Source organism: Meles meles, chromosome 2 (assembly GCF_922984935.1).
Source record: "Meles meles chromosome 2, mMelMel3.1 paternal haplotype, whole genome shotgun sequence".
NCBI lineage: Eukaryota > Metazoa > Chordata > Mammalia > Carnivora > Mustelidae > Meles > Meles meles.
The window spans coordinates 155,858,237-155,883,997 of NC_060067.1; the positions used below are offsets into that span (position 1 = coordinate 155,858,237).

Below are 25,761 nucleotides of genomic sequence, written 5' to 3' on the forward strand. Positions count from 1 at the left end.
GGTGAGCTCATTGGAAGGGCGTGGGTCACCGGAGTTGGCTCTGAAGTTTCCTCTGCCAGCTCTGTTGGAAATCTTACTGTGGAAGCCACAGGCCCATGTGCAGAGTGCAGGAGGCCTGACTTTTTAGAGGGTGGGAAGCAGCAGAGCCCGCTGTGTGGCTCTGATTTACTCTTGGGACACACTTGCCTGGGTGCTGGGGCAGGAGGTTGTGGGGGAGGGGCGTGTGTGAAAACCCTGCCTGCACCTCCAGTTGCAAGCGTTGTGCAGTTGGACCGTCTTGACCTCTTAAGGCCAGAACTGATTTCATGGTCCGTAACCAATAAAATTGGTGAGGAAGAGGAGGGGGACTAAAATGTTCATGGTCTAGAAGGAAAGGAGAAAACAGCTCTTCCAGATGATCCTTTTGAAATGAGAGGGCAGCAAAACAAAGGGGTCACAGCTTACCAAATGTCACTGAGGGCCTTTTTCTCTTAACCATCTGCTTTTCTAGTTTGGTTCACTCTAAGGATAATATCTGAGTATTTGCACAAGATGGACAGGGCACTGAGTTATTTAATCTGGGACCTGTCTGTGCTTTCCGATAGTGCGTGGACCGACTGCGGCCAGCTGTAAGGATGTGAAGGCTTTATTGGGATGCACTGACTTGGTGTTTCCAGGTCCGTGCACGGTCCGCTCCACGGTGACCGTTAGATGCAGGCGATGTCAGCATTGTGCAGTGTCAGTTCTAAATCTCTGCCTGGCTTTTGTCTGCCTGCTGGGTTTGATCCCCTTTCCACAGAGCCCAGCTCACAGGAGGCTCTTGACAGGCTTCCCGTTGGCCCACTCAGCAGTCTCTTTAGTTCAGTTCAGGAGTCCAGTCTGCATTGTGCTGGTGAGCTTGTGTTCAGAGGGGTCGGGAGCATAAAAGGTTGTGTAATGAACTCTGCTCCTTTTTTATTGCAGGGTGTTTACAGGGAAATGCTGGTCACTAGGATGCTACGGCAGGTCAAGGGCCAGATGCTGGGGAGCCCAGCCTGTGGCTGCTGGACAGCTGCCCCACCACTCCGGTTTCTGGGCACCTCCCCTCGGCAGATTCCAGCAGATGCCACCTTCCACTCTGCCTCCTCCTCTGGAACAGACCAGCCACGGGTCCTAATTACAGGTTGGGCTTTTTTTTTTTTTCTTCTTTTTTCCACATTTGCAACTTGATGATGATGATTCTTCTTCTTCTCCTCCTCCTCCTCCTCCTTCTCTTCCTCCTTCTCCTCCTCCTGCTCCTTCTCCTTCTCCTTCCTTTTTTTTTTTTCCTGTGCTGTTTCTGGATGGCTTTGGAAGGGCTACCATGCCACCAGCTAACATGTATTCATCAGAAATAACCTTTTCCGCAATTGGCTTCCTCCAGAATGGCAAGCCCCAAATCCTTATTCTGTCACTGTTGCCACTGCTTTCTTTGCATGTTATAATTTTTTATTGTCTGAAGGTTGGCTCTAGGAAACGGGGGACCAGAAAGCTGCTGTGTGGCTGAGATCGCCTGGGGGCAAGGGCTGCCGGGGAGCAAATGTGCAGGGGCTAGGGCTTGGGTGGTGCCTCAGGTGCATCTTTTCTTGGCTGAACTCCTCAACCCAAACTCCACATCATCTATGCCCAGCAGCTGTTGCATGTTTGTGTGTGGGAGACAGAGGAGACATGTTAGGGCCTGCCCGAGGAACCCATCCCCACCATCTTGGAATGTTGTTAATCTCACCGTCACCAGACTTGCTCCCTGTGCTCCTTTCCTCCTGTCCACCCAGCCCCTGGTGCTATGCCCTCCTCGCTCCAAGCTTTACCTGGCATTCCAGGTCCTTCCAGCCAACACAAGCCCACTTATCTGGAGCTGGTTTGCTTCCTCCCTCCTCCACCAACAGAGCATCTTCTGTGGTGGTGTCAGTGGGCCTGGTTCCAGTCCCATGGTAACAAGTGCTTACAGGAAATCCCACTTTCTGTATCTCCCTGCCTCATTTACCTCTCTCAGATGAAATTTGTAGTTGCATTCCCCCAGCTGTACTCAAAACCCCCAGCTCACCCATTTCAATCAGCGGCATTTTTTTTAAAAAAAGATTTTATTTATTTGTCAGAGAGAGAGAGAGAGCATGCGTGAGAATGCACAAGCAGGGGGTGGGACAAAGGAGAGAAAGAAGCAGGCTCCCCGCTGAGCAGGCAGCCCAATGGGATGTGGGGCTTGATCCCAGGACCCTGAGATCATGACTTCAGCCAAAGGCAGACGCTTAACCAACTAAGCCACCCAGGCATCCCTCTCAGCAGCATTTTTTTTTAAAGATTTTATTAATTTATTTGACAGACAGAGATCACAAGTAGGCAGAAAGGCAGGTAGAGAGAGAGAGAGGGAAGCAGCTCCCTGCTGAGCAGAGAGCCCGATGTGGGGCTCGATCTCAGGATCCTGAGATCATGACCTGAGCCAAAGGCAGAGGCTTAACCCACTGAGCCACCCAGGCGCCTCACTCAGCGGCATTTTTTTTTTTTTTTTTAATTTTTATTTATTTGACAGAGAGAGAGAGAGATCACGAGGCAGAACAGCAGGCAGAGAGAGAGGAGGAAGCAGACTCCCCGCTGAGCGGAGAGCCCGATGTGGGGCTCGATCCCAGGACCCTGAGACCATGACCTGAGCCGAAGGCAGAGGCTTAACCCACTGAGCCACCCAGGCGCCCCTCAGCGGCATTTTAAGCCTCTAAATTAGGAAGCTCTAATTTTAATTTTTTTTTAAGATTTTTATTTATTTATTTGACAGAGAGAGATCACAAGTAGGCAGAGAGGCAGGCAGAGAGAGAGAGAGAGGAGGAAGCAGGCTCCCTGCCGAGCAGAGAGCCCGATTCGGGACTTGATCCCAGGACCCCAAGATCATGACCCGAGCCAAAGGCAGAGGCTTAACCCACTGAACCACCCAGGCGCCCTCTAATTTTAATTTTTAAAAATTAAAAAAAAATTTAGCTTTCTTCATGGCTCCTTGTCAATTCAGTTGTCTTCCCTTTTCTCAGATGACTTCCTGGTTTGTCCCCCTTTTCCCCTCTTGCCCCCGGCTTCTTGATAATCCTATCAGAGGCTGATCTCAAATTTTCTCTTTGGCTTTTGAGTGTTTTGGCTCCTGTTACACTCAAGCTTCAGAACCCGTCAAATAATGAGGGCAGGTCTGAGAGGAATTCCTGGCTTAAGGAGCTAGGAGGTTGTCCTGCTTTCTTGTGATTTTTTTTTTCTCTTCCTGCGCCGTTGCTTCCTGTCGCCACCCAATGCTAGAAAGAGTTTTGTCTCTGCAACTAATATTACCTGCATCGATCTCTGTCCTCGTGTGGAGGATGTAACTTAGTTTTATCAGGTTACACTGGGGCTTTCCCTAATTGGCTGAGATTGCCCTACAGTCTTATTCTGTTACTGTGTTCTGGGATTAAATGAACTGGTAAGATTTGAATTAAAGTTCCACTTTTTTCTTCTTCATCTAGGGGGTCTTGGCCAGCTTGGAGTAGGGCTTGCTAACTTTTTGAGGTAAGAGCCCAAAAAGCTGAAAATGAAAATCTGAGTTCTTTAGTATATACAGCTTGTCTTTGGCAACATGTAATTGTTTCATTTTCTTCTTCATATCATAGACATGTAGCAGGTCTGTGGCTCATCATCTCCCTCTCTGGTCCTTTGCCCTATTTGAAAGCTCATTTTCACTGGGCCAGTTATATCCTAGATGTACCAAGTCACGTGTTTTGCTCTTCCCTACAGGAAACGATTTGGGAAGGACAATGTGATTTTGTCTGACATAAGGAAACCCCCCGATCACATCTTCCACAGTGGTAAGAGATCAAGATGCCTTGTTTTTGTTTCATCTTTGATTTTCAAAATGTAGTTAGAGAGGCGGCTCATGGGATCAGTGTGTGCAACAGCTCATAACCAGGCTTGTGATGAAAAGAAAGGTGTTATTGAAGCCCAGTTGTGTGACTTTTAAAAATTCCCTATTTGGGGGCACCTGGGTGGCTCAGTGAGTTAAGTGCCCACTTCCTGATTTCAGCTCCAGTCACAATATCAGGGTTGTGAGATTGAGCCGCATGTCTGGCTCCATGTTGGGTGTGGAGCCGACTTGGGATTCTCTCTCTCCTTCTCCTTCTGCGCCTCACCCCCCAACTCACTGTCTCCTTAAAAAAAAAAAAACAAAAAAAAAAAAACCCACATTCCTCATTTGATCCCTCCTAGTTCTGTGAAATGTCTACAGTTACTGCTGCTTCTTGTTAAGAGTTAGAAGAACAGGAGAACTCTTTCAAACTTGAAGTAAAGTTTGGGGATGATATCTTTGTGCATTATTTGGGATAGTATTTTTGGAATAAAAACTTTGATTCCTGGGGCGCCTGGGTGACTCAGTGGTTTAAGCCGCTGCCTTCGGCTCGGGTCATGATCTCAGGGTCCTGGGATCGAGTCCCGCATCGGGCTCTCTGCTCAGCAGGAAGCCTGCTTCTCACTCTCTCTGCCTGCCTCTCTGCCTGCTTGTGATCTCTCTCTGTCAAATAAATTAAAAAAAAAAAAAATCTTTAAAAAAAACTTTGATTCCTGCCTTTTTGAGTCTTTAATTTCTTTGCTCAGAGGGAAAACAAAAATCAAGTTCTGTAATGAGAAAAAAGAACTTTAAAACTTTGGAGAAATTAATCCTCCTATTTCAACATAGATTTGCTCTTTAAAAAAAGAAGAAGATGATGATGATTTATTTATTTATTTATTTTAGCAAGAGGTAGAGAGAGAGAGAGAATCCCAACAGAGTCAGACTCTCCGTGCTAAGCAGAGAGCCCAACATGGAGCTTGATCTCACAACCCTAAGATCATGACCTGAGGTGAAATCAAGAGTTGGGCCCCAACATAAATTTGCTCTTAAACTGCTGTGCACACATACAAACACTGCAAAGTCCTCAAGTTTTCTCCTACCTTAGAAATGTTTGTAAGGGTTCAGGTCCTTCCCCGTACTTTGCTATAAGTGGGGGAAGTTGCCACCGAACCAGCCTGGCTCTCCCTAGCTCATGCCTGTGGTTCTTCTACACCAAGCTGTATGTTCTTTTAAAGACCCACTTCGCTAGCCTTTTTAAAATGGGTAACTTTTTGGCAGATTGAAATTACGTGCCTGTAGGGGGGCTATTAACAGCACCAACTTGGGAGCCAGATGCCTGGTTGTGACGCCCCTCCTCCCCGGTTCTCCCACTCACTCTGATCCTGGCTAGTTCTTCTCCATGCCTCAGTTTCCCTCCTGGTCAGATACATCTCCCTGAAAGGCTGTATGAGAGCTAAGTATACAGAAGGTCCTTGGACAGCGTGTGGCAAGTTTAAGTCCTTCATGAGCACGAGCTACAGTTACCTGGGGGGTGGCTGGCCAGGTTTGTTCTTCCCTAAGCAAAATGCTGCACAGCGTCCAACATTATTTAGCCATCCAGTTGACCCTAATGGAATTCACGAGCCAACTGTGGTTGGGGGAAAGGTCCCCTTGGCTTTTTAAACCCATAACTTGCACTTCTCTGGTTTTGTTGTGTTCCTCATAGGCCCGTTTATTTATTCCGACATTCTGGATTACAAGAATCTTCGGGAGATCGTGGTAAACAACCGCATCACCTGGTTGTTTCATTATAGCGCTCTGCTCAGTGCGGTTGGAGAAGCGAACGTGTCCTTGGCAAGGGCCGTCAATATCACCGGTGAGTTTCTGGGTCTTGCCCAGGATGGGTGATTTGCCAGCTCTTCCAGCTCTTCTGCGGGAGATTTTTGAGACAGTGGTCTTCATGTCCGTTCCTTGCAGGATTGCATAACATCCTGGATGTTGCCGCAGAGCACGGTTTGCGATTGTTTGTGCCTAGCACGATCGGAGCTTTTGGACCTACTTCTCCCCGGAATCCAACTCCCGATCTCTGTGTGCAGAGGCCCAGGACCATCTACGGGGTGTCCAAGGTCCACGCCGAGCTCATGGGAGAAGTAAGCCTTGCTTGGCAGGATGACTCAGCATTGCCTTTTCCGTTCCCTTTGCCTCATACACTTGCTGATTCATCCTTGGAGGGGACGTTTACCTCTACCCCCACCCCCAGCCCAGCCCCCAGAAGTGTTCCCAAACTGATTGTTTGCCAAGTGGCAGGAACTGAATTTCCTAGAAGGGCTCCTTAGCCCTTGGCCATGTATAACACACAGCACCTCCCAGAGGCCACCCGATGACACCCTCTTCTTCATTTGCTATGTGTCTTACTGGTACTGCTTCGTTCTGTCAGGCTCCCTGTATTGGCAGTAATGGGAAGTGATTTTCGAACGTTGTATTATGGAGAAGGTCAAATGACTTTTGGTTCTTTCTTTCTTTTTTTTTTTTTTAATATTCTTTGTCTTTAAAACTCTGTGCTAACAGAAGCCTGGGGGACTCAGTTGGTGAAGCCTCTACCTTTGGCTCAGGTCATGATCCCAGGGTCCTGGGATCAAATCCCACATTGGGCTCCCTACTCAGTGGGGAGCCTGCTTCTCCTTCTCCTCCTCCCCGTGCTCATGCTCTCTCTCTGTCAAATAAAATAAAATTTAAAAACTTAAAAAAAAAACTCTAGGACAAGTGTGAGTGGTGTCTGCTCCTTTAGCTGAGGTATCAGGCATTGCCCTCCTCCCCTGCAGTCCTCCCCTGAGCTCTGTGCCATGCTGCACTACAGGAACACGCTCCTGGAGGATTGTTTGGGGTGTCGAGCAGTGACTCTCTTCCAAAGAAAGGCTGAAAATCAGCGCAGGCTGATTGATTATTGACCGTGTTGATATGTCACCAGAGTGATTTTTTGAACGTGAAAGCGGAAGAGTTACTTGTTAAAGAAAAGTGAGTGGCCCTTAGAAATTCTAGTCTCGCTTCCTTTAGGAATATTTTAATAGAACTGCATGGAAAGATATTCTGCTCCATCCCCCATCCCCCAGAAAAGAGCTCTTCTTTTCTTTGCATTGCTCTGTCTGGTTTAAAGCATTTGTTTTAAAGTTGCTTTTCTCTTTTTTGTAGTATTACCATTACCGGTATGGGTTAGATTTCCGATGCTTGAGATATCCTGGAATTATTTCGGCGGACTCCCAGCCTGGAGGAGGAACAACTGGTAAGTGCTGTTTTCCGTTTTTGCCCTAAGTAAGATGGGCTTTCTACATGCCATGAAGAGCGGCAAGGGACCAGCTATCTTTTTAGCTGTGTGCTGACCCCGAATTTCTGCGTCCTCCCTGGCAAGTGCATCTGTGAAGCTCATGGAATCCCATTGACTTGAACGTGTTAAGGTCAGCTTATGCGGGTGTTACAAATCCAGCCTGGGATTAGCCATCCCCAGTGCTCGAATCAAACAGGTAATATTGGAGAACAAATTTGTCATGTTGAATTTGTAATGTAGGAGAACACTAAATAGGAAATAGCTTCTTTCTTTGAATCCAGCCTTTGTTTCTTAATGCAGAGAACTCCATGAAAATGGACTATATGTATGCATTGCATGTTGTTAAAGGAGCCTAAGTGTTGTTGTTGTCATTGTTGTTGTTATTTTTATTGTTATGAGTTTGAACTCAAGCATGCGTTATGTTCAGTAACTCCCATATTAGAAATCCTTCCCATATGAGGGGCTCTGAGATATAATATAAAAGCTAAATCTTGGGACACCTGGGTGGCTCAGTCTGTTAAGCGTCTGTCTTATGCTCAGGTTATGATCCTAAGGTCCTGGGATTGAGTACCACGCTGGGCTTCTTGCTCAGTGGGAAGCCTGCTTCTCCCTCTACCTGCTGCTCCCCCTGCTTGTGCTTGCTTGCTCTTTCTTTCTCTGACAAATAAATAAATAAAATCTTTAAAAAAAAAAAAAAAAAGCTAAACCTTGGCAAAATCTGAGAGATTTTACATTCATTTTATTTATTTATTTATTTGAAAGAGAGAGAGAGCACAAGCAGGGGGAGTGACAGGCAGAGGGAGAAACAGGCTCCCCGCTGAGCAAAGAGCCCCATGTGGGACTTGATCCCAGGACCCTTATGACCTCAGCTGAAGACAGATGCTTAACCAACTGAGCCACCCAAGCATCCTCAAATCTGAGGGATTTTAAAGGAGATTTTTGTTGGGGTTACTTTTTAAAAAGCCTTTTGCCTTAATACAATACTCTCCAACTATGCACTGGGAATCCCTCAGGATCTTTGTTTTTTTCCAAGGGGTCCAACAGGTCAAAACTCTTTCCGTATCAATATGAAGATGTCATTTGCCTTCTTTTCACTCTCCTTTACAAGTGCACTGTGGAGTTTTCCAGAGGCCATGTCATGTGTGATGGCCTAGTGGGCTGAACGCACAAGGAAACAGGAGACTCCAGCTTTCTGTTACTAAGCAGGCAACGAGACATGGTCAAAATGTAAAACACGCCATTCTTTTCACTAAGCCTTCTTTTGTTTGGAAAATACATTCTTCTTCATATACAATATCATACATATGACTACGTGATGGGTTTATTATTATCATTTTAAGATGTAGCAGTATTTTTTTAAATGCTCTGTTACTTTCCGGTATAGTAGATATTGATGAAACCCACACTCCTAAGACCTCCTTGGGGGTCCTCCGTGATGCTGAGGAGTATAAAGAGGTTCTGAGCCTAAGGTGTTTGAAAACCACTGACCTAACGCATTCATCGTTTTGTTATAAGACGACTCACAGACAGGATTCTCTTTCAGATTATGCAGTCCAGATCTTCCACGATGCCCTAAAGAATGGCAAATTTGAGTGCAACCTGAAACCCAGCACGAGGCTCCCAATGATGTATATTGATGACTGCCTCAGGGCCACTCTGGAAGTCATGGAGGCTCCGGCAGAGTCCCTCTCCATGAGGACCTACAATGTCAATGCTATGAGCTTCACCCCTGAGGATCTGGCCCAGGAGGTTCTCAAGCACATACCAGAATTCCAGATCACGTACAACATGGATTCTGTTCGACAGGCCATAGGTGGGTACATCATTGCAACTCCCCTCAAAACCCAAGTGAAGCTTCAGTTGGCACTGTGAGTCCCTTGAGGACATAAAGCATGGAAGATAAGGAGGTTCCGGACACATTCTGAAGAAGAAGCTGTTGTTGAGCCAACAGATGCTGCAGTTTGGGGCACTGATATCTAAAGGGGGTGGAATCATCCTATTCCAAATAAATAGCTTGTCAGCATTTCACCATTTTATTGTTGAAACATAAAACCAGCCAACAGCATAAGAAAACGTCCGTGGGTTTTCTGATGCTGTGACTGCCGCTGTGACCTTGAGCACTGATGGAGTAGAAGATCGCTGCCCTACAAGTCCATGGGAGATTTTAATAATGAGTTACAATCCTTAGTGCCTGATCGTGGGCATGTAATAGAATCTTCTGATCTAAGAGGGTGGCTATGTATGTGCATAATGGCCACTCTGGTCTCCTTGGAGGAGGAATTTCGGACGGTGAATTTCTTTTGTGGCATTTTGTATGGTAGACCTTTATATAAAATGTACTAGACATTTTTGCAAGTCCACAGCCTGAGTAATTTATCTTCTCTTCCATGTCTTTTCCTAGCGGATAGTTGGCCAATGAACTTTGATGACAGCAATGCTCGGAAGGACTGGGGGTGGAAACACGAATTTGATCTTCCAGAGTTGGTGACAACAATGTTGAACTTCCATGGTTCTGATACTAGAGTTGCCCATGCTAACTGAGGGAATTGGAAAGGAGAGCTCACATGTCCTGACCGCTGTCAAAGGAAAACCATAATGACCCCGAGGAAACTAGATTATCTGGAATATAAGGACTAATTGGATGAGATTTTGGTAGCGCATGTTGAACTGCTGGATTGGAAAATCAAGTTGGCTTTTGCATTTTCAAAATGCTGTAGGCTTGGTGGTAGGACTTCTAAACCTTTGCTGTTTGCCTAAACTTGCCCAAACACACATATCACAGAACAAAGACTTCAGTCAGAATAATTGCCACTTCCTTAATTCAGATGAATTAAGCAATTTGGGGAAGGTGGATGTATGTGATGTTTGTCTTGAATTAAATTTAATTTAAATGTCACCCTAAGACTCCATTATTCTCTTGACTAGAGAACAAAGATTACATTTTAAAGACTATCAAAGATGATCTCCTAATTTAAATACTATCCCATCAGGACATAAATGTTTGCTGTATAATCTCATGTTCATAATGTTCAAGAGATCTGAACATTTTTTTCAAAAATTATTACTTCTAATTTACTTTTCTGTAAAAAGATGTATCTGTAGAAAATGAAGAATATCAAAGACAATCTGACTAGTAATGGGGAGCACCTCCTATTTGGATTACCTTCCTGTTGGTGAGCTGAGTCTTGATTATCAGGACTTTAATTCTCTTCTCTGGCCCTGTCCGACTCCTGGAGGAGCTTATGTAAATATGCAGGTGTCTGGGCTCCTCCCTTTCAGGTTGACTCAACAAATGGGGATGAGAATCTCCAAATGCTACCTGGTTATTCTGTTCCAGCCATGGCCCACTGGAACAGGTTCCATACTATGGAACAGGTCCATAGTTTTCTAAACAGAACTTTTCTTGCAACAGCCTTTTTAAAAAATATACACTCTTAGACTGAACTTTCAGGAGAGCTGCTCTAAACCCTTTCGAAGCAATTCCTATATAAGTATATAGAGATTTACTTTCTTCCAGCCACCTCCGAAGACCTGTGAAATCACTAGAGTAGAATTGCTCATGGGCATATTGGACAAAGTTATCATGGACCAAAAGGCATTTCTATTATGTGATTAATGACAGGCTTCTATGTTTAGAATTTTTAACTGCAGGGTGGAAACATGAACTTTTTTGGAGGTTTAACTGGATTTAAAGTCTATTTAACTTTTGGGGCACCTGGGTGGCTCAGTCGGGTAAGAGTCCAACTCTTGATTTCAGGATCATCGTTGAGTTCAAACCCCACACTGGGCTCCATGCTGGGTGTGGCACCTACATTAAAAAAAAAAATCTAACTTTTAACTGGAGAACTTCTAAATAATTGAATGATTTAATGGTTTATCATTTTTTCCCTACTTACTGTAATGCTTATATTTATGTATATTATTTTCTAAAACCAGTACTGAGGTTTTGGGGGGTTTATTTTTGTTTTTACAACTTTCCTGAGATTTATTTCACATACTGTTCAAAGTTTTGGTGTTTTCCTTTTGCAGTTTTATTGAGAAATCATTGATGTACATCATTGCAGAAGTTCCCGGTGTATTGCCTGATGATTTGTTCAGTTGTGAAATGATTGCTACAGTAGGTTTAGGTAATATCCATCATCTCCTAGAGACAGAATAAAAAGAAAATAAGGAAAAAAAGAATAAAGGGGAAAAAATGTTCTCTTTGTCATGAGAGCTCTTAAGATGGACTCTTTTTTTTTTTAAGATGGACTCTTAACAGCTGTCGTATAGATCATCCTGCAGCGGTAACTGGACTCATTGTACTGGACGCCATATCCCTAGGACTTAATGTTTCTAATCACTGGAAGTTTGTACCCTTTGACCACTTTCCTCCAATTCCCCCCTCCCCCATCCTCCACCTCTGGAAACCACAATTATGGTATCTTTTCTGTGAGGTTGGGATTTCTGTTCTTCCCCCTCCCCGATGTAAGTGACATCATACAGTATTTGTCCCTCTCTTGATATGACTGATTTCACTTAGCATAATGCCTTCAAGATCCATTCATGTTGTTGCAAACAGTAGGATTCCTCCTTTTTTTGTGACTTAGTAAGAGTCCATTGTGAATATGCACCATAACTTCTTTCTACATTTGTCCATCAGTGGACAGTTAGATTGTTTCCATGTCTTGCCTCTTCTAAATAATGCTACTATGAATACAGGAGTGCAAATGTCTTTTCAAGTTAGTGTTCTTTGTTTTCTTGAATATACTCCTAGAAGTGGAATTACTGGATCACAGGGTAGTTAGTTGTATTTTTAATTTGTGAGGATCCTCCATACTCTTTCCACAGTGACCACACCAGTTTACCATCTCCCCAACAGTGCACAAGGGCTCCCTTCTCTCCATGCCCTTGCCAGCATTTGTTCTCTCTAGTTCTTTTTTTTTTTTTTTTAAAGATGCATCTATTTGAGAGCAAGAATGCACAAGCCTGTGGGGATGCAGAGAGGAAGCAGACACACCGATGAGTGCAGAGCCCAGTGTGGGGCTCCATCTTACAACCCGGAGATCATGATCTGAGCTGAAACCAAGAGTCAGTCACTTATCCAAGTGTAACAATCAGGCGCCCCTTCTCTTGTCTTTTTGATGATGGCCATTCTAACAGGTGTGAGGTAATACTTTATTGTAGTTTTGATTGTCATTTCCCTGATGATGCATGATTGAGCATCTTTTCATGTATGTGTTGGCCATCGATGAGTCTTCTTTGGAGAGATGTCTACTTAGGTCTTTTGCCCATTTTTTATTTGGGTAATTTGGTTTTTTGCTGTTGAGTTGTATGAATTCCTTATATATTTTAGATATCACCCCTTATCAGATGTGTGGTTTGCAAATATTTTTTCCCATCCAGTAGGTTGTCTTTTCACTTTGTTAATTGTTTATTTTGCTGGGCAGAAGCTTTTTAGTGTGATGTTTTTTATCTTGTTGCTTGAGCTTGAGGTGTCCTATCAAAAAATTTTTTGAAAAATCATTATCAAGATGCAAGTCAAGGCTCTTCAGTTGGGAGTGGCCCAGGAACGATCCTCAGACTTGACTCTGAACCATTCTCCCTGCCTGTGTGTAGCATAGAGACGCTCCCTGAGCGGTACTTTGCTCTGAGGGCAATGAGCTCTGCCCACCTGCCTCTCACTTCAAGCCCTGCTGAGCCACACAGCTTCCAGAAGTTGTGGCCAGCCCTTCTAGTCAGATGGGACTGGAAGACACTCTCCACAGTGGGTGAGGCTGTGATTCAACTCCTTGCCTGGGTCTGGGCAAGGCAGGATCTAAGGCTGGCAAAATTTCTTGTTTGAGAATCTGGATCAGGCAGATTACCCCCTGCCAAGGTCCACTGAGTGCATGTCCAACCTGGGTCTGCAGGTGAGCAGTGCTACTGCTTGGGATTACTACTTGGGACTACGGGTATGTGCTCAGTCTGCCAAGATTTGTGTGTTGTGCCCACGTGTGACAAGGCCCTCCAACCTTCTGTCACAGTTTCCCAGTGTCTGAGCCCTGCAGATTACCCTGCAATCCTTGTGGTCAGGATTGTGACCCACAATGCTGGGGGGTGGCTGGTCATTACCCTTGGGTTCTCCTCCTGTTGGAAGAATCGGAAGTTCAGGAGAGGCCTAGGGGAGCAACAGGGCATTCACATGACATGTAGCTGCCCCTCTTACCTTCTAACACAGCGTATCTTGGTCTCTGTGGCATGAGGTAGAGGGGAGGTGTGCTTCAGCCTCACCCCAGTATTCTAGAATTCTCTCCATGGAGTCTTGTCCTAGAATTGTTAGTTTTTCTAATGAGAGAGGCACAAAGTCAGGAAAAACCTGTGTTGGCATCTTGGTTACATCATCCATTGAAGTTTCTAGCTCAGTGATTTTTTTCAGCATATTCGTAGAATTGTGCAACCCTCAGTGTAACTATAGGCCGTTTCAACATCCTGCAAAGAAATGGTCTGTTAGCCCTCTCCACCTTGGGCAAACGCTAATTTACTCTCTGGGTCTATGGATGTGCCTGTCCAGGGCAGCCCACATAAGTGGAATCACAATATCTGGTCTCTTTGAGTGGCTTTCTCAATTTAGCATAAAATTTTTTTGAAGTTCCTGTCATCACATGTATCACTGCTTCATCGCTAATATACCACGTTTTGTTTCCGTCAGTTGGGAGACATTTAGCTCCTTGGCACTTTAATGAAGATTTGTGTAGATAATTGTGTTGTTGGAGCTCACTTATTGTTCATGGTTTGAAAAACAATTCTTCAGCTCTCAATTTATTCTCCATTACCTTAAAGGAACAGAAATTAATTCTTTCATAGGAAGGGAAGAAGCGACAGAGCTGAGTGGCCCACTGTCCCTTAGACCGTAGTGTTCCAGTGTTTCGACCAGAGTCCTTGGATGACCTCATACCTGGGGCCCTGTGCAGGCATTCCAGAATGGCTTCCTTAATAAATCTTTCTAAATCTACACACGCATCTCCAGGAGAAAACGGAAAGAAGTGTAAAAGAACAATGAATACTTCAAAATATATGAATTCTTATTCACTGGCATTTTTGCACACCAATTAACACTAGAATTAGAGTTGCCCTTTCTTTTTTTGTTTTTTTTTTTTAAATTTAATTTATTTATTTGTCAGAGAGAGAGCACAAGCAGGCAGAGTGGCAGAGAAAGAAGCAGGCTCCCTGCTGGACAAGGCTCTCGACTCAGTAGGGATTCTGCTTCTCCCTCTCCCCCTGCCCATCCCTGCTGCTCATGCTCTCTTTCTTTTCTCTCAGATGAATAAAATCTTTTAAAAATAGAACTAACAATTCAATGGTACCTGGGTGGCTCAGTTGGTAAAGCATCTGCCTTTGGCTTACACATGATCCCAGAGTCCTGGGATCAACCCCCACACAAGCTCCCGGCTCAGGGGGATACTGTCTCTCCTTCTCCCTCTGCTGCTCCCCCCACTTCACTCATGCCTTCTCTCCAACAAATAAATAAAATCTTTAAAAGTAGGTAAAATTAAGAATTCAAATAAGATATGTAAGGAAAAAAAGTTGTCTTCTCTAAACCCAATCACTAAGTGATGTTAACAGTATAATGCATATCTATAGTTTCCCTCATGCTTATATGGTATATAGTATCAGGTTGTCAAACATTTTTTTCTCTTTTCAATTGTAAAAGTAGTGCTAAGGGGCACCTGGGTGGCTCAGTGGTTTAAGCCGCTGCCTTCGGCTCAGGTCATGATCTCGGGGTCCTGGGATTGAGTCCCACATCGGGCTCTCTGCTCGGCAGGGAGCCTGCTTCCCTCTCATCCTCTCTGCCTGCCTCTCAGCCTACTTATGATCTCTCTCTATCAAATAAATAAATAAAATCTTTAAAAATAAATAAATAAATAAAAGTAGTGCTAAGACAACATTGCCAAAAGTTTTGGAAAAGGATCACTTTCAGTTTTTATCACCTAACACACTTTCTTTTTTTTTTTTAACATTTCCATTCACTGTTTTTTTTTCATATGTGTTACAGGTAACTTAAATATAGTTTTAATATTTACCATTTAAAAACAGCACATAATCTATTGAATAGAATATCATAATTATGTAACAACTCCACATTTTAATTGCTTTTCTTAGAAACATGGAAATAAGAAAAAAAATTAAAAAAAAAAGAAACCTGGAAATACAATTACTAGGCCAAAGTATATAAACCACTTTATTTGCCTCTTAATTTCACGTAGTGAAATTGTTATTGAAAAAGAGTTGAATTAATTTATGAAATTAATTAGAAATTCTGCTCTACCATCAACATCCCTTCTCTTGGTACATACTATTTACAAAGATATGGTTTACATTTCTTTAAACATTTAATCTTTTAAAAGGTTTTGGGAATATAAACATTTTTTGCTGGAGAATCTTATCCTTATTGAAAGATTTGAACTAATGTGATAAAGATACTAGATCTTGGTAGAAGAAAAACTTGCCCTATGTTGAGGCACGTGTAATAATAGTCTATTGATATATTTGTTTGAAATCCTTAAGGAAAAAAGATTTAAGGAATTTATTAACAAGAGACAATTAAAAATTTTTATTTTGACCCATTCTTTATTTCAATGTAATTCTCATTTGACTTCAGGAATCTAAAATACATAGATTATTGAGAAAAGTTTAAAGATAATTTCTAGTGTGTAAGAATTGGCCAGAGTAAGTCCTCCTCCCCCAAAGATTGTGCTTTCCCAATTTTTTCACACTCAAGGCACTGAGAAAACACATCATTAAAAACATAATTTTAAAATGTCATAGATTATGCCATTTTTTGTAACATACTATTTTTATGTTCCATTAAGGAGAAGCTTTTCCAGTTAATCAGGCTTTTACATTACTTGGAATTAATATTTTTTATGTTACTGGGAAACTCCTTTCAACTTTACCAGACATAGATTTTTATCACTCATGTGTATATAAAACGAGCAATAGTCAAATGCATATTTGGTATACTTAAGACTCAGGGTCTGACTTTTCTGAATCACTATTGACTTGGATGTCTTTTTTTTTCTATACAGTGTTACTCTTTGTGCCAAAAAGAGGGCATTTCTTAAAAGAATTAAGAAACACCAAAAAATCATTGGTGCTGTAAATCAGCTTTACAATCATATCACGTCAATGTCCTTGTGAACCTGGTTCAGGGATGTAGCTCAGTGTATCTGATTCACCTACAACTGACACCCAAGAACTTGGAAGCTGACACCAGGTTCCTGTGGAGGCAATGCCAACACTATGAAAATTGCCACTTACTCAACAGCAGTTATAAGATACAGCCTGAGGCACCTGGGTGGCTCAGTCGATTAAGGGTCTGCCTTTGGCTCAGGTCATGATCCCAGGGTTCCAGGATCAAGTCCCATATCGGGCTCCCTGCTCAGTGGGGAGCCTGCTTCTCCTTCCTGCCCTGCCACTCCCCCTGCTCATGCTCTCTCTCTCTCTGTCAAATAAACAAAATCTTGAAAAAAAAAAGATATAGCCTGATTTCAAAGATGTTAAAGCATGGAAAAAAATGTGAGTCTCAGCTATCAAAAAGAAAAGAGAAAGGAAAAGAAAAATCTTGCCATTTGCAATGATGTGGATGGAACTAGAGGATATTAACGCCAAGCGATTTAAGTTCATCAGAGAGAGAGAGAGAAGTACCATATGATTTCATTCATATGTTGAATTTAAGACACTAAACAGAGGAGCGTAGGGGAAGGGAGGGAAAAATAAAACAAGAAGAAATCAGAGAAGGAGACAAACCATGAGAGACTCTTAATCATAGGAAATACACTGAGGGTTGCTGGAGGGGAGGGGAGTGGGAGGATAGGGTAACTGGGTGATGGGCATTAGGAGGTGTTGTATATAACTGGGTGTTATATACAAGTGATGAATCACTGAACTCTGCCTCTGAAACTAAAAATATACTCTATGTTAATTAACTAAATTTAAATAAAATTTTTTTTTTTAAAAAATGTGAGTCTTAGCACAGATAGCTATGATGGATAGATATGGTCGCCTTTGTACCCGTGGAATCCAAGGGCAGCTCCCGCCCTGCTCTGGCTGCCACGAGGGCTGAAGACATGAAGAGGGAAGCCCAAGGGTGGCCAGCTTCCGGCCTTTTACATTGCTGAGGGGGCTGACGAGTAAGGTGGGCACCAGACTTGTTGCTGAGGGTGACACTTCACTGGGGAGACAGTAAGGTTCTAGTGACGATGAGTCAGTATTTCCATTCCTGTTTTTCTTTTAAATAAACTAGTGTCAAGACAGCTTATTTTTTAAAAGTAGTTTTCTTAAAATTATTTAACACATTCATATTAAAGCAAAATTATTTGGTTGGGGAATATATAATTGCTAAGTAACCATTTCTACTCAGTGAAAGAGGTAGAACATCTATATGGCAATGTTTGAAAATTTCTAGTTTTCTCCTGAAGTCCTGGAGTCATTTAGGGAAAGAAGATACGCTAAATATCTGCCATATGCCTTAAAACTAATTTTGCAATGTTTACTAAATTCTGGAAATGAGCCGCTATGCTGACATATTTTGTCAGTCTCGAAACAAATGGGGTTCTATTTGAAGGGGAGAAATGAATGATTTTTAAGAATCTGTTTTAATAAAAGACTTAAAACCTGCCCCTGTTAATGTTGAATTCTGGTCATGAGGTAGTATATAATTTTTTTTATATAATTGTACAGAAACTTTTTTCAACACTTCCCTTCAGTAAAGAATTTGCATTTCCCTGGAAAGATACCTTTGCACAAAAAATAATGCTCTTTATTTTATGTTTTAATAGTCACTTTAGTAAATGCTTCTGTTTTGCTATCATTTTTCACAGCAAGTATCAGGAAACCCAGAATGACTTCATAGTTTAAAAAAAAATCTATCCCCCAAGAAATAACATAACAAATATAACATAACATAACATAACACAACAACATAAAAATTAAAAAGTCTATCCCGGAATGCCTGGGTGACTCAGTTGGTCCAGCATCTGCCTTCAGCTCAGGTCATGATCCGCGGGTCCTGAGATCGAGTCTTGCATTGGGTTTCCTGCTCAGTGGGAAGCCTGTTTCTCCCTCTGCCTGCTTTCCCCCTTATTTGTGCTCACTCTCATGTCAAATAAATAAATAAAATATATAAAAAAAATCTATCACTTCTACCTCTCCCATTCTCACAGATATTTAAAAATATTATTTGGTTATTTTTCTCCTTTCTACTTAAAAGATGTATGCATATTTGCAATCTTGTTTCCCTTTATTTTATTCACTTTTGTGTGCCACATGTTGCCATCGACTCTAGTGAGGGTAAGTGCATGTGTAATCTTACTAGATCCCAAAATTCTTAAACATTTCTTACCAGAGTATAACATAATGTGGTATACAAATCTTACGTGTACCGATGAATGCATTTTTAGAGATATGTAAATCTATGCAACTACTACCTAGAATCAGGATATAAAATATGTGAGTTCTCAGAATCCCTCTCAAACCCCTTTGTTTTCACTACCAATCTTGTCCCAAAGGTAACAGCACCCTTGATTCTAACACTTACAGATAGGTTTTGTTCCTTTAGAATAACATAAATAAAACCATAGAGTCATTTTTTTGGTGCCTGGCTTCTTTTGTTCAACATGATACACATGAGACCTCTCCATGCCATTGTGTGAGACAAAGTTTGTTTCACTGCTATATAGTATTGCAGCGCATGACAAAATCAGCATTAAAAAAGAATCAATTTTCCCCAAAGATAACAGATTTTTGAGGAATATAGTGATTTGTAGCACCACCCCCCACCCCGACCCGTTCGGGTGTGGTCCTTGAGTTCTAGTGGAGTGGGTCCTCCATTCCTCCTTTCTGAGCCCAACAGGAATCTTCCTTATGCTGCAGATCCAAGAGTGGGTCTGGGGTTGGGAGGAAGGACTCTCCTAGGAGACATTTCCTGGCGGGCCTGCCCTGTCCAGGCACCACCCCTCAGGCTGCCTGGCGCTGGAGCCCCACCCACTGCGGGGCTTTGCACTTACTTTTTATTCCTTCAGAAATCCAGGGACAGGGGTTGATGGGATGAGTCCTGACAAGGGGGCGCCCAAGGGAGAAGAGAGGACAAGCTCTCAGGAATCCTTTATTGTTATAGCAATAATAATAGCAACAGTGAGGAAACAGGAGAGAGAAAACCAGACTATTAAAACTACTGGTGGTTTAATCCACCTCCCCCCCAACAATCTATTTTAATTCTCATGGACATTTGGGTTATTTCCAGTTTGGGGCTATTATGAATAGGGGTGCCATGAGCTTTCTTTTATGTGTCTGTTGGTGAATGTTAAGTTTGAATGTCTATTGAGTGTAGGCCTAGGGTCTGTAGCATATACTAGGTCAGAATGTAAGCTCACCTTTGGTGTATCCTACCTAACAGTGCCCAGAACAGTTACCGGGTTCTGCACATCCTTGCTAACGTTAAGTGTTGGCAGGATCTTCGAGTTCTTTCTTTCTTTCTTTTTTTATTTTAAGATATTTATTTATTTATTTGACAGAGAAAGAGAACACAAGCAGGGGGAGTGGGAGAGGGAGAAGCAGGCTTCCCGCTGAGCAGGGAGCCTGATATGGGCTTGATCCCAGGACCCTGGGACCATGATCTAAGCTGAAGGCAGATGATTAATGACTGAGCCACCCAGGTTCCCCAAAGGTCTTCAATTTCAATTTTTCTGGCGAGTGACTAGTAAGTTCTCATTATGGTGTTTATTTCTTTGTCTAATTTCTACTGAGATATATATGCACAAGAAAGCACAAATTCTACAGGTCAAGGAGCTTGGCTCATTTTTTTCACAGAGCTTAATAACATTGTTTTAATCACTTTAATAGAATTTATTACTTAGAGCACTAACAGATTCACAACAAAGTGGAGTGGAAAGTAGAGTTCCCAGAGACACCCCGGCCCCCAACATGCAGGACCTCCTACTATCTACTCTCCCCGCTTCCAGAGTGGGACATTTGGGACAATCAATGAACTTACTACACTGACACATCATAAAGACCCCCAAATCCATAGTTTACATGCAGGTTCACTCCTGACATTGTACATTCTAAGGGTTTGTACAGATATATAATGACAAGCATAAAGCATCATGGTACCATACAGGATAGTTTCACTGCCCTAAAAACCCTGTGTTCCACGGAATTGTCCCACCCTCCTAACAAACACTGATTTTTTTTTTTTTAAATCCCTGGGTGGGCCCAGATACCACTGGTTTTCTACTATCTCCGTAGTTTGGGGTTTCCTGAAACATTATAGAGTTAGAATCATATAGTGTGTAGCCTTAGCAGACTGGCTTCTTTCACTCAGGAATACGCACTTATATTTCTTCCATGTCTTTTCACAGCTTGATAGCTCCTTTGTTTTTCGTGGTAAATAATATTCCATTGTCTAGATATACCACAGTTTGTCCAATCACCTACTGAAGGACATCTTGGTTGCTTCTAAGCTTTAGAAATTATGAATACAGGTGCTATAAACATCCTTGGGGAGGTTTTGTGTGGATGTTAAGTTTTCAGCACCTTTGGTTAAATACCAAGGCGTGAGATTGCTGGATCACATGGTAAGAATATGTTTAGTTTTGTAAGACACTGCCAGACTGTCTTCCCAAATGGTTGTACTTCTCTGAGTTCCCACCAGCAATGAATGAGGGTACTGTCCCTCCACACCCTTGGCAGCATTTGGTGTTGCTACTGCTTAGAAATCTGGCCATTCTAATAGGTGTGTAGTGGTACTGTCATTTTGCTTTTCAATTCCCCAATGACATATGATGTTACACATCTTTCGCATATGCTTATTTGCCATCTGTAGATTTTTAGTAAGGTGACTGTTTAGGTCTTTGCCCATGTTTAAATGGAGTTTTTCATTTTCTTAATGAATTTTAAGTGTCCTTTGTGTATTTTAGGTAACAATCTTCTTCCAGATCAGTCTTTTACAAATCTTTTCTTTTCTTTTTAGAGAGCACATGTGTAAGTGGAGTGGGGAGGGCAGAGGGAGAGAGAGAATGTCAAGCAGACTCCATGTCCATTGAAGAGTCCCACATGGGGCTCAGGCTCATGGCTCTGAGATCATGACCTGAGCTGAAATCAAGAGTCAGACCCACCAGATGCCTTGCAAATATTTTCTCCTAGCCTGTGGCTTGTTATCTCATTCCCTTGACATTGTATTTACAGAGCTTTTACAGTTTTTAATTTTAAAGAACTCTTGCTAAGTTTCTTAGGGCTTAATATATTTTTACACATACACATCCTATGGAACCACCACCCAAATCAAGATATAGAATATTTCCAGCACCCCGGAAGATTCCCTTCTGTCCCCACCCACAAAGGTAAATCCCTGTTCTAAGATTTATCATAGGTTAGTTTCATCTGTTTTTCAGCCTCATATAAACAAAATCATGCAGTATGTTCAAATTTGTGTCCAGCTGCTTTCACTCAACATACTGTTCTTAAAATTACTATTGCTGCGTTATAAGAATATACCACAATCTGTTTGCCTTTAGATGGACATTTGGGGTCTTTCCAATTTGGGACCCTTATGAATAATGCTATGAACATTTTTATATGTGTTTTTTTAATACACATGCATGCATTTATATGGTTCTATGTCTGTGTGTGAGATTGTTGGGACATCAGGAGTGCATATGAAAAACCAATTCAGATATTAAGGGTGGGGGGTGTCAGTGTTCTCTACACCAACAGTGTTTGTGTGAACTCATATTCCTGTCTGCAGAGTTGGAGAATTGCAAGCGCTCCATATTTTTGTCAGTATTTGGTGTTTTCTTCTTTTTACATTTTAGCCATTCTGGTGGTTATGTACGGCTGTTGCACTGTGATTTCAACTTTTATATCCCTGATGCAGTCACATACCTTTTCATATGCATCTTGGCCTTTTGGGAGATCCTCTTTTGTGAAATATCTGTTCAAGGGATTTGCCCACATTTTTCTTATTGACTTGTCTTTGTCTTTCTTATAATTGTCAGGAGCTATTTAGATATTCTGAATGTAAGACTTTTGTTGGACATGTGTTTTAAAAATGTCTTCTCCTACTCTGTGAGTTGACTTTTTACTCTTGATGAAACCTCTTGATTAGCAGATGTTCTTAATTCGATGAATTCCTGTTCCTCAAACATTCCTTATGTGGATAGGGATCTCATGTCCTCTTTGAGAAATTCTTTACCTACCTTAGAGTCATGAAGATAATCTCTGTTATCTATTAAAAGCTTTAGGGTTTCACCTTTCATATTTAGACTTACAGTCTACCTGGAATTAATGTGTGTACAATGAGAGGTTCTGTGTGGATATCCACTTGATCCAACACCACGTTCCAGAAAGACCTCTCTTTCCCCACTATGCAATAGTGTCACTATGCCCATTGATCACATGACTGTCCATGTATGGATCTGTTCCTGGACTGTGCATTTTGTTTCATTAGCCTGTTTGTCTGTTCTTACACTAATGCCACACTATCTGAATTACTTAACTTTATAAAAATTCTTGAGAAAGAGTATCTGATAGACAAAGCCTCTCTCACCTTATGTTTCTTCTTCAAAAGTGCTTTGGCCAGGGGTGCCTGACTGGTTCAGTCCAAAGAGCATGTGACTCTTGATCTCAAGTCCCACGTCGGATGTAGAGATTACTAAAGAAAATAATAATAATAATGATAAATAAATAAACTGAAAGTGCCTTCACTATTCTTGGTCCTTTGAATTTATATAGATTTTTAAAAAACATCTGGTTGGTTTCCTCAAAATCTCTGCTGGGATTTTTATTGACTAACTACATTGCATCTATAGATTGATTTCAGGGAGAGCTGACATCTTTACAATTAAGTCTTAAAGTCCATGAACAGGGCCCATCTTTCAACTTCTTTACCTTTTCTACAATTTTTCGTAGTCTCTGCTTTTCTTGCACACAGAGAAGTCTTACACATATCTTGTTAGATTTATTCCTAGGTACTTCATTTTTTTAATGCTCTTTACATAGTGTCTCTAAAATATATTTTTTCTTCTTTTGTACATTTTGGCCTGTCTAAATTTCTTTTTTTAAAAGATTTTATTTATTTATTTGACAGAGATCACAAGTAGGCAGAGAAGCAGGCAGAGAGAGAGAGGAGGAAGCAGGCTCCCTGCTGAGCAGAGAGCCTGGTGTGGGGCTCCATCTCAGGACCCTGGGATCATGACCTGAGCCGAAGGCAGAAGCTTTAATCCACTGAGCCATCCAGGTGCCCCCTGTCTAAATTTCTTATTAATTTTTAGAGTTTATAGATTCTTTTGGATTTTGTGTTTTTAAAAAATCACGTCACCTGGGAATCTCGACAATTTGGTTTCTTCCTTTCTAATCTCTATGCATTTTTTTATCTTGCATTTCAGTACTTTGAGCATGAGGTTGAATGGGAGTGATACCCATAAGCACATTTGCATGTTCCCATCTCAGCGAGAAGGCTTTCCAGATATCACCATTCAGTATATTTGCTGTAGGCTTTTTATAGATACCCTTTCTTAGATTAGAGAAAATCCCTTTCATTTCTGGTTTGCTGTAAGTGTTCTTGCTACGAATTTTATCAAATGCTTTTTCTGCATCTATTAAAATAATCACACGATTTTTCTCCCTTATTCTGTTGATGTGGCAGATTCTGTAGATTAATTTTTGGAAGTTAAATCAATTTGCATTCCTAAAGACATTAGTTTTTTCTACATTGCTGGATTTGATTTGTTAATATTTTGTTTAGGATATTTGCATCTATGTTGATGAGAGACATTAGTCTGTAATTTTCCTTCTTTGTATGTCCTCATTAGGTTTTGTTATCAAAATTATGTTGGCCTCATAAGAGGAATTGAGGGCTTTTTTATATTCTCCTATTCTCGAAACAGTTTGTATAATGTTTTTGCTTTTTTTTTCCTTATATATTAGAATAATTCACCAATGAAGCCATCTGGGACTGTGTTTGTGTGTATGTATGGGGTGGGGGTGGGAGAATTCTTCTGTTAAGTTCTTTTCAGCTAAAATAAGCCAAAATTGTTTTCCATTGTTTAGAACTGGGGTAGTATTATACAATATTATAGATCATAATGAAAGAAGGAAATCACGAATGGGCCCAGATTTGAGGAAGGTGAAGTTATATGCTTGGGTTTAAAATTTGTTAAAATTAATGTGATGTCAAAAAAGGAAATTTTAAAAAAGCAATTCAACATTCTTCCAGTCATTGAGACAAAGAATGTTCTATTTTCTTTCTCCTTTAAATATGCATCACAGGGGTGCCTGGGTGGCTCAGTGGGTTAAAGCCTCTGCCTTAGGCTCAGGTCATGATCCCAGGGTCCTGGGATCCAGCCCGGCATTGGGCTCTCTGCTCCGCAGGGAGCCTGCTTCCTCCTCTCTCTCTTCCTGCCTCTCTGACTAGTTGTGATTTCTCTCTGTAAATAAATAAAATACTTAAAAAATATATATATATATATGTGTCACATTGTTTTCTGTGAAAAAGTTTGTTTTTCTCCTATTGAAGCTCTAAAGGTAAACTTATTAGAGAAGTTCAGATAATGGGATAAAAGGAAAATTCTGAACCTCATAGATTTTGTGGTTGTACGAAAAGAGTGAATTTGATTTATCAAATGATGTGGGAAACAAAGGCAGAAGAAAAAGTATTAAATTTCCTTACTATTTACAACCCACTGACAAGTCCTTGAAACAGGCAGAGTGACATTCCTCTAGGGACACAACTACCTTGATGTTGATACTATGCTAAGGGCAAAAGGCAATCTTAGCCCAACCCCCAGGATCCTGTAAGTCTACTTTAAATATAGGAATTCTTTTGGAAATTTCCTTTATCACTACCCCCCAGATACCTGTTGGCAATCATCCCCCAAGCATATGACTCACTGATATACATCTGTAGGGTCTCATGACTCGGGTATTACTAGACAGTAATAAATAACCTTTTCCCAACAACGGCTAGCCCCTTCAAGGTCCTGAAAACCGTGCTCCTAAAATTCCTTAGAGACTTCTGCTATCCCTAGCACCCGCCCTACTTGAAAGTATAGGGTCACCTGGGTGACTCAGTCAGTTAACTTCTGACTTCAGCTCAGGTCATGATCTCAGAGTCCTGGGATTGAGCCCTGCATAGGCCTCCACGCTCAATGAGTAGTCTGCTTCTCTCTCCCTCTGCCCCTCCCTCCACTCATGTTCTCTCTCTCTCAAATAAATAAATAAATAAAAATTTTAAAAGTATATAATGGGTCACTCCTTATGACCCCATTGCAGCTCTTTCTGCCCACAGGTCCTGTTCCTGTGCTTTAATAAAGTCAACTTTTGCACCAAAGATATCTCAAGAATTCTTTCTTGGCCATCAGCTTCAAACCCTAACATTGTCTTTCCTACATCTTTTCTACAACGTCACCTTTATTCACTCATAAAGTGACATTGTTTTTAATTCATTAACTTCCTATCCTCTTCTGCTACCTTGCGTGTTGTGTGGCTTGTCTTCTGTCCTGCTCTATGTGCTGTGTAAGAAGCCAAGTGTAATCACATGGAGAATTGTCATTGAGCTTGGAATCCTGAACCTGCTTTATAATTGTGATTTAACTTTGCTTTATGAGTTAATAAAGCT

General features: G+C 41.7%; 1 protein-coding gene across 1 annotated transcript; it reads left to right on the forward strand.

The window, feature by feature from the left end:
- The first annotated feature begins 957 nt into the window (after positions 1-957).
- LOC123937392 (L-threonine 3-dehydrogenase, mitochondrial) lies at positions 958-9,684 on the forward strand. Its single transcript, XM_045998209.1, has 8 exons — positions 958-1,141; positions 3,471-3,513; positions 3,739-3,809; positions 5,532-5,681; positions 5,783-5,955; positions 6,995-7,085; positions 8,671-8,940; positions 9,529-9,684. The coding sequence occupies exons 1-8, from the start codon at positions 958-960 to the stop codon at positions 9,666-9,668; spliced, it is 1,122 nt and encodes a 373-aa protein (XP_045854165.1). The 3' UTR covers positions 9,669-9,684.
- The last annotated feature ends 16,077 nt before the right edge of the window (positions 9,685-25,761 follow it).